The following is a 17,431-nucleotide window of genomic DNA, read 5'->3' on the forward strand; positions in this document are numbered from 1 at the left end:
GAAAGAGTTTGAGAGCAGGAACCAAACCTTGGAGATTCAGTGGCAAGCCCTGAAGAAAACACTGATTGATTCAGCCAGAGAGGCATGTGGTGAGGTTGTTGTGCGCAAGCATAGAAAAATCAGAACTTCATGGTGGACACATGAAGTTAAAGAGGAAGTGAAGGAAAAGAAGAAAGCATATCAAAAGTTCCTGGAAAATAAGTCAGCTTGTACTCTTAGAGAATACAGAGTACAAATGTAAGAAAGCTAAACATTGTGTAAAACTGGCTAAACAAAAGTCATGGGAGGACTTTGGTAAGAACATAGAAAATAAATATCAAGAAGGTGGCAAGATATTCTGGAGGTTGTTGAAGAAGCTCAGAAATGGAGGAAAAAGTGCTATAAAAGGAATTAGAGATGATAAAGGTGATATGAAAACAGGAGAAAAAGGATATCCTTAAAGTATGGAGTAATTACTTTGAAAATCTGCTAAATGAAACAAGCAGTGATGACAGCACAGTGGTAAAAAACACTGACCAGGCATGCAGTCAGGAATACATATCCATACTTGAAGTAGGAAAAAGCCATCAAATGCCTGAATGTGGAAAGGCAGCAGGAGTAGATGATATTCAACAAGAAATGCTCAAGCATGGAGGTATAAAAGTCGTACAGTGGGTGCACTGCATAGTTCAGAAGGCCTGGACAGAGGGATGAATTCCAGATAATTGGAGTAGAGCTCTCATAGTATCCATATATAAAAAGGGAAATAAAACTGAATGTGAGAACTACAGAGGTATTTCCCTATTAAGTGTTCCTGGCAAGATTTATGCAAGTATATTTGAGAAACGGTTGAGGAGAATTGTGGAAGAAAAGCTTGGTGAAGAACAAGCTGGATTCAGGACAAATAGAGGCTGTTAGGATCAGATTTTCACTTTACGACAGATAGTTGAGAAACCATGGGAATATAACAAAGATCTGTATTTAAGTTTTGTAGATCTGGAAAAGGCATATGACAAGGTGCCAAGAGAGAAGCCATTCAATATGCTACAGTTATATGGTGTGAATGGGAATTATATCAAGCAATACTTAGTCTTTATTTGAGTTGTAAGTCAGCAGTTAGAATTGAAGGAAGTACAGGAAGATGGATTAATGTTAAATCTGATGTCAACCAAGGATGTACATTATCCCCTCTCTTATTCATTATCTATATGGATCACATTATGAAGGAAAGTGGTATTAAACCTGATATCAAAACTGGAGGTGTTAATCTCAGCTCTTTGCTTTATGCGGATGATGTTATACTTCTAAATAAATCCACTACAAGTCTGCAAGATTCCCTGACTAAATTAAATAACTGTTGTAATAGATATAGTATGAAGGTCAGCATTAAAAAGACAAAGACAATGAAAATAGGCAGAAACATTGAAAATATCAACTGCATTGTGAATGGAGAACTTATAGAAGAAGTAGAACATCTCATCTACTAAGGCATGATTTTTAGTGATGATGGTAAATTAAATATGGAAATAGACAACAGAATCAACAAAGCTGGTATGATAGGAAGTCACTTGAATAAATTTATATGGAATAAAAGAGATATTAGCCAAATCACTGTCTTGTATATAGCTAAATTAGCTATATACAAGACAGTGTTTAAACCAATTTTAACTTATGGATCTGAGAGCTGGGTTAGAAGTAAAACACTTGACCAAAGACTAGAGAAAGCAGATATGAGATTCCTGAGAAAGATTAGGGGCATGAATAGATGGAATCAATGACAATATCATATTAAAAAGCGAGGATATTAGGAAAGAACTTGATATTGTCAGCATCCAAAAATGCATTAGCAGAGTTAATCTCAGGTGGTATGGTCACTTAATCAGAATGGGAAAGGAAAGATTAGCAAAACAAGTGTTGTCTGCCAGGTTGGCAGGAAAAAGACCCAGAGGAAGACCAAGATATAGGTGGATTGATACAGTAAAAAGTGCCTTAAAAGATAGAAATATAAAATTTGATAACATTGGAGTCTTGACAGATAACAGGTTGATTTGGACGAAAATTGTAGATAAGAAGATAGTAATGATGTAAATTTTGCATGTAGTACTATTATATCCTGTACACCTCTTGAGGGTATATATCAGGAATTTGATGATGATTATTATTATTATTATTATTCCTGATTCCTCCAAGGAGTCTGAAGAGTCATCGCGGGAGGACAACTACAACTGTCTCAACCACTACACCGAACCTCTACTACGAATCATCTCCATCAACGCCGATGATGATGATGATGAGAATAGTACATTAGTACCATAGATAGGTTTAAGATTTTTTCAAAATTGTATACATTTTTAAAACCACTTCAGACCACCAGTAACTGGGATAATCGTCTCGCCAGGCAATGAAATTCATCACTCACCTACATATAATATGATAAAGACATTTAAATTGATGTGAAGATTTGCACAGAATGGTGCTGTGAAAAATGAGAAGTCATCTCTGAAGTTTTATAATGCTAAGATGTACAAAGAAATGAAGAGCAGATTTATTGAAGTGAAAAGTAGTGGGTGGGTGAGGAGTATAATAGATAAAGCCATTCACACATAATGACAATGCATGTCACTCACTCACCTACATAATAACAATGCATGTCACTCACATTAATTTCCATATAAAGAAATCTACACCTCACACACTACACTACGCTACACACACACAGCTTAAAAATCTTTCTTTGTGTATTTTTGCAGCAAAGACTACAATAACAATGAAAACTACTGTTCAGTACTACAATCACTTCTCCACAGTGATGTTGAAAACAGAACTTTAATGATAAAATCAGCCACCAAACTAGTGGTGCTAATTCAGTTATTCAGTAGAGAAATCTTCAGATTGAAAAAAAAAAACGTTCCTAGACAACAGTCTTTTTATCACTGTGATTCAGAGAGATGAAGAAATAATTTATCAGGACTGATGACATGTATAGGAAATAAAACTAAATTTAAGAAATCTAGTGTTGCATAGATACATATAAATTACTTACCTACGTGATGACTTGATTTCTACTTTGTTTAGTTCCCATTTAATATCAGGTGGTGGCTCCCCACCAATCTTTATATCATATTTAATAATCTGACCTTTTTTCACAACAATATTCTTCAGATCATCGCCAATAATGTATGGCTTAACTGTAAAAAAGGAATAGGACATTGCTTTCACAGTTTTTGATGAAATTGTAATTTCAAGTAATTTAAACAACACTATTATTATCATTCATGCTGTCCCTAATTACATTATGCTTAAAGTTACAAATAACCATGAAACTGCTAAGTATATTTATTAACCACCTTACCGGCCATTATGGATCAAATACACATCCTCATACGCTTCGTATCCATCATATATTTCAATGTAATATCATTGGTATTACAATTCTAATATGCACTTTGCATCCATGGTAACCTGGACATATATTTACGTCTTGGCCAGTAGCGTTTAAGGGTGCTTAATAAATATACTTAGCTCCCAGTTAAGCTGTATAACTGGGAAGAGACCTTCATGTAGCCTTTCAAGGAATGCAATTAACTGGGGCTTTTTGACCTAGTCTCCAATCCTCACCTTCTCGTGGTGCACCCTGTTAGATATCTACCTGGATACTGAACAAAGGAGGAGGGGTGACAATTTGGGATTTAGTTGACCAAATTATATTTTTATTGGCTTAAACCACAATGTAAAATGATGGTAGAACATACAGAATTTCAAGGCGGCTGGGAAATCACCTTAAACAAAGCCCCTGTTGTTTTTGTCAGGGAACCAGGACAAACAGTGAAAAGTCAGCTGCTACTGGAACAAATCTCAGAACACATCCCGACTCAACATCAACAGAATTCAAGATTAGTACTATCAATATAAGAAGCATTAATGAAAAAGGAAATGGAATTATCAGAAGAAATGGATAAATACCAGATCAATGTAATAGGCTTGATTGAAACAAAGAAGACAAAAACAGGTGAGATCTTTCTAAACAACAAATACAAAATGTTAATTCAGGCAATGACAGTCAGGGAAAAGAGGTAGAAGCTATAGTATTCAACACTAAATATGAGGATAATCTTCTTGAATTGCAGGCAATATCAAGTAAAGTGATGTGGGCAAATATCATAGGGAAACTGGACAATGAGGCTTATTTATTATGCTTATAGTCCCACAGAAGATTCTACCCAAGGAAGAAATGAAGAAATTTTTGAGACATTAGAAAGGGCAGTTGGCTCAATGAAAAAGGAAAAGTTGGTCCTTGTTAGAGATCTAAACAGCAGAGTAGGGAATTATTACCAGACATACAGAAATGTTTTGGGAAAATTTGGAGAAAAGTGAGCAGCTAATAATAATGATAATCACCTGCTGAATTTCTATTCAGGACATGGATCAGTTATTACTGACACCATGTTCCAACATAAAAATGTGCCCAAATTCATAAGGAGAGAACATGCAAAAATAAGAAAAGTCTTATTGTCTAATGTTATAGTTGATAACAATGTTTTCCCACTGGGTCAGCACACAGGATTTGAAATAGGAATTGATTACTATTCAGTAGAATAAGATTGAATTTCATATTGAAAAGAAGAGTGTATAAGAAAGTTTTAAAATGAATCAAGGTTGAACAGATTTCAGACATGAACTGTAGTCTAAACTGCACAAACATCATTCAAGGAAAAATGAAAGAATTTGAAAACAAGAACCAAACCTTGGAGATTCAATGACAAATCCTGAAGAAAATATTGATTAATTCAGCCAGTGAGGCATGTGGTGAGGATGTCTGTAAGGATAGAAAAATTAGAACTCCATGGTGGATTCAGGAAGTTAAAGAGGCAGAAGGAAAACAAGAAAGAATATTGAAAGTTCCTGGCAAGTAAGTCAGCTTGTGCTCTTAAAGAAAGAGAGAAAACAAAGAACTGTGTAAAATTAGCTAAGCAAAAGTCATGGGAAGAGTTTGGATCAGTTACATGGTGTAAATTTGATATTGGTAAGAACATAGAAAATAAATATCAGAAAGGATGCAAAAATATTCTGAAGACTATAGAAAAAGCTTAGAAAGGAAAAAAAAGTACTGTAAAATGAAAGTATTGAAAATTGAAGCCAAAGATATTCTAGATGTGTGGAGTAATTACTTTGAAAGACTGCTTAATGAAACAAGCAGTGTCAGCATGATGGTAGAAAACTCCCAACAGGAATGCAGTCAAGAATACATATCCATACTTGAAGTAGAAAAAGTCTCAAAAAAACCTGAAATGTGGAAAGGCAGCTGAACTAGATGAAATTCAGCCAGAAATGCTCAAATATGGAGGTATAATATGGCCAGCCTGGCTGGCCGAGTGGTTAGCATATCCACTCCCCAGCCAAAAGGCTGTGGGTTCAAATCCCGCCGTGGGCATGGATGTTTGTGATTGTCTGTGGAAATACTAGTGGTGGTCGGCGATAGATGGCATTGGTGTAGTTGCATTAGTGGATTGTGAGTGGTGGAGATAGAGTTGTAGAGTAGATACCCTCCCTCGATGAGTCTTTGGACTCCCTGGAGGGGACAAATAATGATAATAATAAAAGCTTTACAGTGGCTGCACTGCATTATTCAGAAGAACTGATCAGAGGGTCGAATTCCAATGATTGGAACAAAGCTCTTATAGTACCCATCTATAAAAAAAAAAGGGAAATAAATCTGAATATGACAATTACAGAGGCATTTTCCTGCTGAGTGTTCCTGGTAAAATTTATGCAAGTATACTTCGGAAATGCCTAAGAAAAATTGTGGAAGGGAAGTTTAGTGAAGAAGAGACTGGATTCGTGCCAAATAGAAGTTGTCAGGATCAGAATTTTGCTTTAAGACAAATAGTTGAGAAACCTTCAGAATATAACAATGATTTGTATTTGAGTTTTATTCATCTGGAAAAAGCATATGACAAGTGCCAAGAGGAAAGCTCTTGAAAATGCTATATGGTGTAAATGAGATATTATATTAAGCAATACATAGTCTCTATTTGAGCTGTAAGTCAGCAGTTACAATTGAAGGAGATTGATTCAGGAAGATGGTTTGAAGTAAAATCAGGCATGCAAGGGTTATTATTATTATTATCATCATCAAAGACTCATCTAGGAGGTCCTTTTATCATACACAGAGCTCATCATACCACACTTTAAACACAATCAAATTCTCTGCAGAAACCACACTCTCAGGCAATGCATTCCAATCATTCACAACTCTGCATGCAAAAAACCTGCTTCTCACTCCACTACTCACACCCTCTTTATACAGTTTCCAGGGATGGACTCTGGTTCTCCCTGATCTCATACTGTTTTCTGTAGAACATCTCCAACATGCATCCTATAACAACCTCTTACTAACTTGTAGGTCTCTATCATATTTCCTCCTCTTTCTCCTGTCCACTAGACTCTGAAAATTGAATTTTCTCAATCTTTCCTCATATTTGACATTCCAGAGGTCAGAAACTACCCTAGTCAGTCACCTCTGATCCTTTCCAACATCTCTTCATTCTTTTGAAGACCAGATGACCAAATCTGGGCACAATAGTCCATGTGTGGCCTAATCAAAGCCTTATTTTCTTAAATTCTTGTTCCGTTGGAACAAGAATTTAAGAAAATTAGGCTTTGATTAGGCCACACATGGACTATTTCTCCCTACTTCTGAATGTCAGTGTCCTCTGCATCATTCCCAGAAGCCATTGTGTTGTCTTCACAATTTTGGCTATGTGTCCCCTAAATTTTAGATGCTTATCCACGATCACCCCCAGATCTCTTATTTCCTTGGCCTCAAACAATATACTCCCACCAAGCATAAATTCTATATCCAATTTTTGTTAACCAAATTTTAAAACATTACATTTTGCAACATTCAACTCTCATTCCCATGCCCAATCAGTCAATTTATTCAATTCTTCTCATATGGCCACAACATCTTCTATATTCTTCATAGTGTGTCCCAACTTTGCATTATCTGCAAACAACGGAATATCTCCATCCAAATCTTCGTCAATATCATTAAAATACAAGTTAAACAGTAATGGTCATAAAACAGACACCTGAGGCACACCTTCCTTTTCTGGGATTTTGCTCCCCCATATGCTGATACCTATCAGATAGCCAGTCTCTGATGCAATTCAATCTAATATCCAACACCATCTGTTCTAGTTTGACTATCAACTTATCATGTGGTAATCTATCAAAAGATTTTGCAAAATCAAAGTATATTACTGTGTAACCTTCTCCTCTGTCCATGGAAGCAGTCACCTTCTTGTAATAAGTAAGTAGATTACTAAAACATGACCTGCCTTTAGCAAATCCATGCTATCAATTAAAGATAATATCACTGTTGTCAACCCAATTCTGAAAAACCTCTCGAACAACTTAATCACAACACCTGACACACAGATATGCCTATAGTTTGGTGCTTGAGTTCGACGCCTCCTTTATGAAGTGGCACAATCTTGCCCTTCTTCCACTCCTTAGGAACTTGAACCAGTGCAAGACTCATATTCAAAAAATATGTTAAGGCAGATGTAAACTGCCTGGCACATTCCTTTAGAATACATGGTGATATGTTATGAAGTCCCACAGCCTTATTAACATCTAGTTTGCACAACTCCACATACATCTCTTGCTCGCTTATAGTAAGTCTCTCCTCCCCATCATCAACTGTTCTCAATCTCTCCACAAAGTCACATTCACACGATTGAAAGACCTTTATGAACTGCTCATTAAATATCTCCACTATATCTTCCACAACAGCTGTCTTTATACCATTTTCTCCAATCAATGACATCCTTCCATAAACATTCTTTATTTTGCTGGCTAAATGTCGAAAGAACTGCCTAGGATTCTTTTCGGCTTCATTAGCTAACTGCTGCTCACACCTCACCTTTGCTACCCTTGCCGACCAAGTCACCCATCTTGCCTGGTCTTTGTAATCCTCATCGAATTGGTTATTACTATTTGTATTATGCTGCCTCTATAATGCTCTTTTTCTCTGTATTGAATGCTTAATCTCTTTATTCATCCATTTCACACCTACCTTATTTAACCTTCTGACTTTTGGAATACATTTGGTCATTGCTTCTACTAAATGGGTCTTGAAAATCCCCCAAGCTGCATTGATCTCTTTTCCAGCTAACTTCTCATTCCATGCTACACGTGCAAATTGTCTCCTGAGCTCTTCATAATCACCCCCTTGTAGTTCCACATATATCCTTTTCTCACAGAGGTCCTCACACTGCTGGCAGTCACCCAGGTAATCACTTCGTGGTCACTCTCACCAATTGGTGGGTGATCGGATACCTCATTTATAATTACATCCTCTGATGAGATGATGAAATCCAAGACCCTCAATTCTAATGTGCCCTCTGTTATATAATGTCTGTCATGGTCCCTCTCATTAATTGGTGGGTGATTGGATACATCATTTATAACTACATCCTCTGATGAGATGATGAAATCCAAGATCCTCATGTGCCCTCTGTTACATACTGTCTGAGGTAGCTGTCCCTCAAAAACTCAAGAAACTCATTTTCTTTATATCCAGTTGCTATCGCATCATCTCAATCTATATTGCCATAATTAAAATGGGATGATCACCCTTAATGCCACTCATTCGATGTGATTTCTCCTTGCTCAAATGAAGAAGTCATTTCCCTTTCTGCTTATTAATTTTACAACCCTCTTCAAATCCAATTGTTTCCTATTGATCCCAGGTCACCCCATTCCTTTCCTGTCTACACATGCATCCACATCCTCTTGGAGCATCCACCTTTCTCACGCTGTGTTCCCCTGTCTGCTCTGAGCCTCCTTGTTTCCCTGTCTGTCTTGTACACCCATTCTCTCATTCTCTATACTCATGCCACTCACTTCCTCATTCATAACCACCTCTTAAATCTCTTCTGTCTTACTCTCCTGCTCTTCCACATCACTTCCTGGTTGATTAGATTCATTCTCTGTACTCACTTCTCCAGTGGCGCACCCAGGGAGAGCCCAAAGGCCCCCCCCAAAAAAAGAAAAAGGAAAAAACACTAGAAAATTTTCCAAAAATCTACAAAACTTACTCTCTTGCTCTTCCACATCACTTCCAAGTTGATTAGATTCATTATCTGTACTCACTTCTCCAGTGGAGCACCCAGGGAGGGGACCAAGGGGTTCCCCCCCCCAAAAAAAAGGAAAAGGAAAAAATACTAGAAAATTTTCCAAATATCTTTTCCTAATTAAAATTCTTTTTTTTTTATTTATGATGTGTCTTCTATTTCTATACTACTTATGAATTAGTGGCCACATAAGGTGGGAATACTGTATAGCTCTCGGGAATCACAGCCGCTGTGGATGCAAAGCGAAAACAGTAGTGCTTTTGAGGACAGAGCACTATTTCATTTGCCCGAGTCGGGCCAGATCACAGGTATCATTTATTGGCGATCACTGCAGATGCTCAGTCATAGGTCGTATGCAACGTAGTGTGCATTCTCAAATCGTCTACTCAACTTGCCCCCCCCCAAGATTAAATCCTGAGTGCACTACTCCACTTCTCTACCTTTCAGCAGTCCAAGCGACTCACACCAAATCCACTCAAATGCAGTTCATTACCTCTTATATAGTTCACTTTGTCCTTCATTCCACACATTAATAAACTGCATTCCTTTCTCCTCACACATTTCAGCTAACATATCATTCATAATCCTTGCTCTCCACTCATCTTACCACTGTCATACCCAAGAAACATGCTCACTACCTTTCCTATCACACTATTCTTTTTATCCATCTAAGCAACCTCCTGATATCCAATCTGACGTGCTCTTTGTTCTCAGTCAAGCCATTTGTGCCTATTAAAACTACCAACTCTTTTGCTCACTTCCTTCTCATATCCAATGCCTGAATCATTCTACTCATTCTACTTCTAGTAAAACATACCTTGTGCATCCTCTTGTCCAGTACACCTTTAATAATTGAGTCACCATACAACACCACTCATGGGTCTTTCGTTACCTCTTTTATACCAACATGATTTGCTTCCATCATTTTCGTTCTCCCATACATTTCCTGAATTTTGTTAACTTCATTCTGCATCCATTTCATCTCTTGCCTCATCCTAACCAACTCAACTTTCAAATCTTGCATCACATTTTCTCTGTCATTCATTCTTTCGAATTTTCAAACTCTCGAACACTGTGCTGCACTTTCACTTTTATTCATCCTGTCGAGTTTTCATATTTTCGATCCTTGCGTCAAACTTTGACTGTCATTCAATCTTTCAATTTTTTGAGCATTCGAACCTTACATCACATTATTTCCGCTTTCATTCATTCTCTCAATTTCATTGCCTTCCACCACATTTGCATCAAGTTCGTCTTTCTTACCATTAAGTTTTTCAGATCACTCATTTTCTTTTTCAATAATTTTTTAACATTTTTTCACTGTTCTTTCAAACCATCCTTCTCTATCAGACAGTAACTCATCATATATTACTGTTGTTCATCATCTATATGGATCACATTATGAAGGAAAGTGGTAATAAATCTGATATCAGAATTGGTGATGTTAATCTTAGCCCTTTACTTTATGCAGATGATGTTACACATCTGAATAAATCCAGTGCAAGTCTGTAAGATTCCCTAACTAAATTGAATAGCTGGTGTAATAAATTTGGTATGAAAATCAGCAATAAAAAGACAAAGGAAATTAGGCAGAAACATTGAAAATCAACTGTATTCTGAATGAATATAGTTGATTTTCCTATAGAGCAAGTAACACATCTCAGCTATTTAGGCACACTATTTAATGAAGCAGGTAAATTAAATAAGGAAATGGACAACAGAATTAGGAAAGCCTGTATGGTAGGAAGTCAGCTGAATAAATTTATATGGAATAAGAAAGAAATTGGACAAAACACTCAAATAGCTGTAACAAGACAGCATTCAAACCAATTTTAACTTATGGCTCTGAGAGCTGGGTTAGAAATAAAACACTTGATCAAAGACTATAAACTTCTTATACGAGAGTTCTGAGAAAGATAATAGATTGAACAGATGACATCAATGGCAGAATCCCATCAAAAATGAGGATATTGGGATAGAATTTGCCATTGTTAGCATTCAGGAATGTGTTAGTGGAGCTAATCTCAGGTGGTATGGTCATTTAAACAGAATAGGAGAGGAAAGATGAGCAAAATATGTGTTCTTTTCCAGGTTAGCAGGAAAAAGATCCAGAGGAAAACCAAGATGTTGATGGATTGATACAGTAACAACCACCTTAAAAGACAGAAGTATAAGATCTGATAATGTTGGAGTCTTGACAGGTATCAGATTAATTCAGAAGAAAATAACTGATCGGAAGTTAGCAATGGTGTAACTTTTTCATGTAATACTATCATAATTATCCTGTACCCCCCCCCCCCAAGGGTACATATCAGGAATTTGATGATGATGATGTATGTTAATTATTATTATTATTTCTACATTTAATGAACAGAGACTACAGTCAAAGAATAACAAGAAACATGGAACATCATAATTAAATCTTTGACTGGTAAATTCAAGGTATCGAATTTGACTAGGAATCGAAAAAGTGTTGTTTTATGTAATTTTCCCACACTTGCTTATGCCCAATCACATTTATCACCACTTACGCTGCATATCTGCTCAGACCCCCCCCCCCCCCACACACACACAAACACATCAAAAGCCAATACATTCCTATGATGATCATCTGCATTCACACATTCATTACTACTTCCAACATCTACTTTCCTTATGCTGGTCTCCCTGTTCACTCTGACTCCCCCTTGGTTCTCTGTCTCTCCTACATTCCTGTTCTCTCATCATCTCTTCTGCTACTACTATTTTTCTTAAAAAAAACACTTCAGTCTCATTAGTTCTACTACCTTAATTTTACCCTGCATCTCTTAGTTTCTTTTAAACAAATCCATCCATCCCTTAAATGTATGTTGCATATCTACAAGCTGCATTTACTTTTCCTCACACAGTTCTGCCAGTATAGTTAGTTAGTTATTCACATTTGACACTACATGGTCACTTCCATACCTCAATGAGTTTTTGGAGATGAAGCCTTCTGATAGAAGAAGTGGTAGGGTTGCAGGTGCCCTTTCCACAAAGAGTTAGGAGGACAATTACAAACATCCACACCCCTGGTGGGATTCGAATCTGCATCCTCTTGGCTGGAAAGTGGATATGCTATAGTTCGCCCACCGATTAGAGGTCCCTCGACACTTCAGCGCATCTCAGAAAAAGGAGAACCCATTCTGATAATAGGGTAATCAGTCCATATTGTGGGATGAGTTGTTTATTATTACCGGTCGGAAAATTAACTTCTCTTTTATGATTATTGTAGTTAACTATGTTACTTGTATAACAGTTGGAAAATTTCCTATAAAGCACATGATTTCGCGTGTTGGCGACCAATTCGGACGTCCTTCATTTCTTTCTCCCCTTCAGCATGAATCGACTATTCTTGGAAAGACGCGAAGCAGGGACCTACAAACGGTGGGCAAACTATAACCACTTAGTCAAACAAGCCATCCTCTGCCAGCATGCCATTCATGATTCTTGCTCTCCTTCTCAACTCATCACTGTCACACATTGGCAATACACTAACAACTTTTCCTACCACACTTTAGCATTTATTCTCCTCAATAATTGCAAGGACTAGAAGTTGATAGTGCATGGGAGGCAGTTAAGAAGTGTTTGCATGAAGCAATGGCTGACTGTATACCTAGAGTCCGAATAATAAATTAAGTAGGGGTTAAATGGATGAATAACACCATTAAGCTTGAGCTGCAAAAAAAGAAACAACTATGGATGGAATTTAAGGAGAAAGGTGACCGGCAGGCACGTGAACGGTATAAAGCGCAGGCCAGAAGGGTAACGAGTGTGGTAAGAAAAGCAAAAAAGGATTACGAAAGAACATTGGCCATGCAGGCTAAAGAGAATCCTAAACAGTTTTTTAGATATGTAGCAAGTAAAAGGAAAAATGTACATGGCAGAATGATTTAAAAGAATGCCGATGGTAGGGAGGTAACTGAATCAGTTGATATAATTGAGTTACTGAGTGAGCACTTTGCAAGTATATATCAACCAGGTGGTGACATTGTAGAAACGAATAAACCAGTAGATTATACAGGAATTGTGGTGAATGAAGTGGAGGTGAGTAGTCTATTGCATAACCTCAATGTCAATACATCCGTGGGATTGGATGGTATACCAGCTCGTGTCATACAAGAAGCAGCTAAAGAATTGTCAGTACCCTTGACCATTTTGTTTAATTTGAGTCTTGGGTCTGGGTTAGTCCTGAGGGGGTGGAAAGAGGGGAAAATAGTTCCACTGCATAAAGGTGGTTCCAAGACTGCTGTTGTAAATTACCGACCGATTAGCATATCAGGAATCATTGTCAAGGTCTTAGAGAAATTAGTCAAGAAAAGAATACAGGATTGGATAGATGAAAATGGGATATTGTATGGGGGACAACATGGTTTTGTGAAGGGTAGATCATGGCTGAGTAACTTGCTCACGTTTTATAACACTGACGGCTGAACTGGATAGGGGTAATGGGTGTACAGTGAAATTTCTGGACCTTGCCAAGGCCTTTGACAGGATGCCACATGGAACCCTAATCAGTAAATTGGAGCAGATGGGAATAGATATAGGGTTGGTGAGATGGATAGGAGGATGGTTGAAGGAGAGATACCAGAGAGTGGTTTATTCAGGAGTGGAGTCTAAAAGACGGCTTGTGACTAGTGGTGTGCCGCAGGGCTCTTGGACCACTGCTGTTCAATTTGTTCATCAATGATATAGGAAAGGATTTGAGAGGAAGTGTTCACTTGTTTGCTGATGATGCAAAGTTGGGTAGAGCAATTGTGAGTGCACAGGATGTCAAAATTTTACAGGATGATTTGGATAGTTTGGAGGACTGGGCTAGGAAAAATGGATGTCAATTTAATGTGGCAAAGTGTAAGGTTATGCACTTTGGGGTGAAAAGAATAGCAGCAGTATATCGCATTGGTGGAACCGTACTCCAGGAGATTGATGAGGCCAGGGATTTGGGAGTGTTGGTGGATAGGGAATTGAAGTTTAGGGGGCACATTGCAAAAGTGACTAAATCAGCTCATCAAATCACTTGGCTTCTGAAAAATACTTTAACATGCAGAGACAAACAAGTTGTTGTTCCTCTGTATCGAGCCTTGATAAGACCCCATCTGGACTACTGTGCCCAGTTATGGGCACCAGGATTTCTTCATGATGGGGAGGAAGTGGAGAGGATCCAGAGATGAGTGACCAAGATGATAGTAGGTCTGTGGAATGAACCTTATGAGAATAGGTTGAAGATTTGTGGGTTGCAGAGATTGGACGATAGGCGAAGGAGGGGTGATATGATTGAGACATTCAAATTACTGAAGGGTTTCTATAAGATTGATCCAGAAGATATTTTTGAAATTATGACTGGTGGTGGGAGGACTAGGGGCCATGCATGGAAGCTGGGCAAGAGCGTGGTTGACAAGGGTGTTAGAGCTAGATTTTTTACTTGGAGAGTGTTGAATGAGTGGAATAAGCTTCCAGAGTCTGTTGTGGGTGCTACGACCGTGAATGAGTTCAAGGCAAGGTATGATAGATACTGTGTCAATGTCGAATAGTTGTTCTTGACATGATGTTAGGGCCTCCCTCGATGAGTCTGTCGACTCCTTGGAGTTGCCCGGAACAATAATAATAATAATTCCCTGATATCTATCCTTACACTCTCCTTTTTCCCAGCCAACCAAATCATTTGTTCCCACAACCACCACTAATTCTCTTGCTCATTTATTTCTCATATCCAAAAGCATCAACTATCTTGCTCATTCTGCTCCTGGAAAATAAACCTCGTACAGACTCTCTCTCTTTCTCATTAGCCACACCTCTCTAAAAAAAGGAATCTTCATATATGACTTTTTTTTTTTTCCAGTTATTTGTACTTTAACATTCTCATTCTTTTCTTCTAAATGCCTAATATCACTGCAGATATTCTTCACTTTCTCATTCTGAACAAGTTGTTCTTCCAATCTTGAATACCCACAATTTCACTTTTGACATTCCATTGTCTTGCTGTCTTTCATTCTGCCATTCCATTCTTTTGCATTCACACTCTTGCTTGCTTTCATTTTCTCATTTCTACTTTCTTTTGAAATAATATTGTTTTGCTTCCATAGTTTCACTTGCTTTCATTTCATGATTCGTAGAGTCTTTTGCACCTGCATTTACTTTAGCTTTCATTCCATCAGTCTGATTCACATTGACTAATAAATTCTACTCCAACACATGGAATGATAAAAGGGTAATAATAATGGGTGACTTTAGCTATGAAAGCCCTGACTGTCAGCAAGAAATAACATGTGAATAATGAGAGCAAATTCCTTGAGCTACTTAGAGACAATTATATTATGAGGCATGTAGTTGAAGAGATGAGTGGGACTTGAGTGTTATATTTAATAATATCACCTCATACAGTGATAATAGATGATAACACCAGAATGCTACCAACTGGAGTGAGTGATCATGCTATTTTGACATGGGGATTGGCTAGCCAGGTTCAGGCTTTATGAAACAATAGAAATGTCTGGAATTACAGTACAGGGGAACTATGCTAGATTAATGGAACAGACTGATAATATATAGTGGCTTGATCACTTGAAGGGGAGAAAAATCAGCAGGGCCTGGGGCTTGGTCCAAAATCAATTTCCCATGGCAATGTCAGATTGTATTTCTAAGGATTGGAGAATAAACAGAGTAGGAGTGAAATAGATGAATCATGGAAATCTGTATGAGCTTCTGAGAAAGAGAATGTTATGGAGGAGATATAAAGAACAGGGCACCCCTCAATAGCATGAGGAGTATGTGATGTGGGCTAAGAAGGTAATGAATGTTGTGAGGAAGGAGAAATTGGCATATGGAAAAAGAGATTGTCTGAAGCACTAAAGCAAAACCTTGGAGAATTCTACTACAGTTATATTGCTGGTAGAAGAAAGGGTGTACATGGAAGACGGACTTCAGTTGTTGGAGAGGCCACATGAGTCACTTCTGCTGATGATACAGTGGAAATGTTCAATAAGTATTTCATAGAAGGCTTAAGAGTAGTTGGGTAGCAATAGAAAGGAGGACAGAAGGTTGACAGTTCAAGAATATGAAGTATTTAGAATATTAGATAACTTTGGTGTTAATAAGAATACTAAACTGAATGAGACATCACTATGTATATTACAGGAATGTGAGAAAAATCTGGAAGTGGTTGTCCTTTGGTTGTTCAACAGTCTGGCAAACAGGAAAAGATCCAGAAGAGTGGAAAGAAAGAAATATGTGACACTGCATAAGGAAGATGCCAACTCAATAATGTCAAAATATAGGGCATATATATATATATATATATATATACAGCCAGTCAAATAGACCCATGAGAATATTGCATAGCATAATGGGTGATGCAAGATTGAGAGGTGTATATATATATACATATATATCAGCCGGCCTGGTTGACCGAGTGGTTAGCATATCTGCTCTCCAGCCAAGAAGCTGAGGGTTTGAATCCCGCGTAGGCATGGATGTTTGTGATTGTCCACTCTCCCACTATGGACTAGGTCATCATGGGAGTAGTAGACCCAAAACCTCCCACAACAACGGGAGAGGCCTTCACTCTGCAGTAGGTAGAAATATATTCTGTTCATTTATATATATATATTCATTTTAATATAAACTGACTAAAAATCCGAGAATTATAACAAATTGTGATTTATTTGAAAATGCAACACGTTTTGTTGGGATTGACTTCATCAGGCGTTAAGAACATAGAATGCTATTAAAAGACACCGAAAAAAACATTGAGACACTCTAAAGTCGAGTCGAGAAGCATGTTCGTATGTTAAATTTTTTTAAGATTCCACTCAGTTTTTTGGATAGTGTGCTGATATATGGCAAGGAGATATAACCTTTGGAGTCGTCCTGTGTCTCTATGTTGCTACGTTTATGGTGGGATAATTGTTTGTTGATACTTTTTAAAGAGTAGCCATTGCTTTTAAAGGTCCATTTCAGATGTTGTAGTTCTTTTTTTAGTTCTTCTTCATCTGACAGTACAGATCTCGCACGATTCGCAAGAATTGATATAATACCCAACTTTTGCGCTGGATTCTCAATACTATGCTCCCATATGCTTCCTCATATGGGAGCATAGTATTGAGAATCTTCACAGGTTTCTCAACCACTTAAACAACCTCCATCAGGATATCAAATTGACCATGGAGACTGAAGAAAATTGTTCCCTCTGTTTCCTAGATGTTAAACTCACCAAGACGCCTGAATCAATAAAAATCTCTATATTTAGAAAGCCAACACACATGGACAGATATTTGTATGCGTCCTCACATCACCAT

At 37.6% G+C, this 17,431-nt stretch overlaps 1 protein-coding gene across 1 annotated transcript in view; it reads right to left on the minus strand.

The window, feature by feature from the left end:
* Positions 1–17,431, minus strand: part of LOC150096673 (twitchin-like) — a 2,440,784-nt gene that overhangs the window by 1,722,951 nt on the left and 700,402 nt on the right. Inside the window, exon 33 of the mRNA XM_090408679.1 lies at positions 3,023–3,167. Within this exon, the coding sequence (XP_090264805.1) occupies positions 3,023–3,167 (145 nt within the window). The remainder of the gene's footprint in view (positions 1–3,022; positions 3,168–17,431) is intronic.

This window comes from Typopeltis vanoorti, chromosome 18, assembly GCF_054136105.1.
Source record: "Typopeltis vanoorti isolate ZY-2024b chromosome 18, IOZ_Tvanoo_1.0, whole genome shotgun sequence".
Taxonomy (NCBI): domain Eukaryota; kingdom Metazoa; phylum Arthropoda; class Arachnida; order Uropygi; family Thelyphonidae; genus Typopeltis; species Typopeltis vanoorti.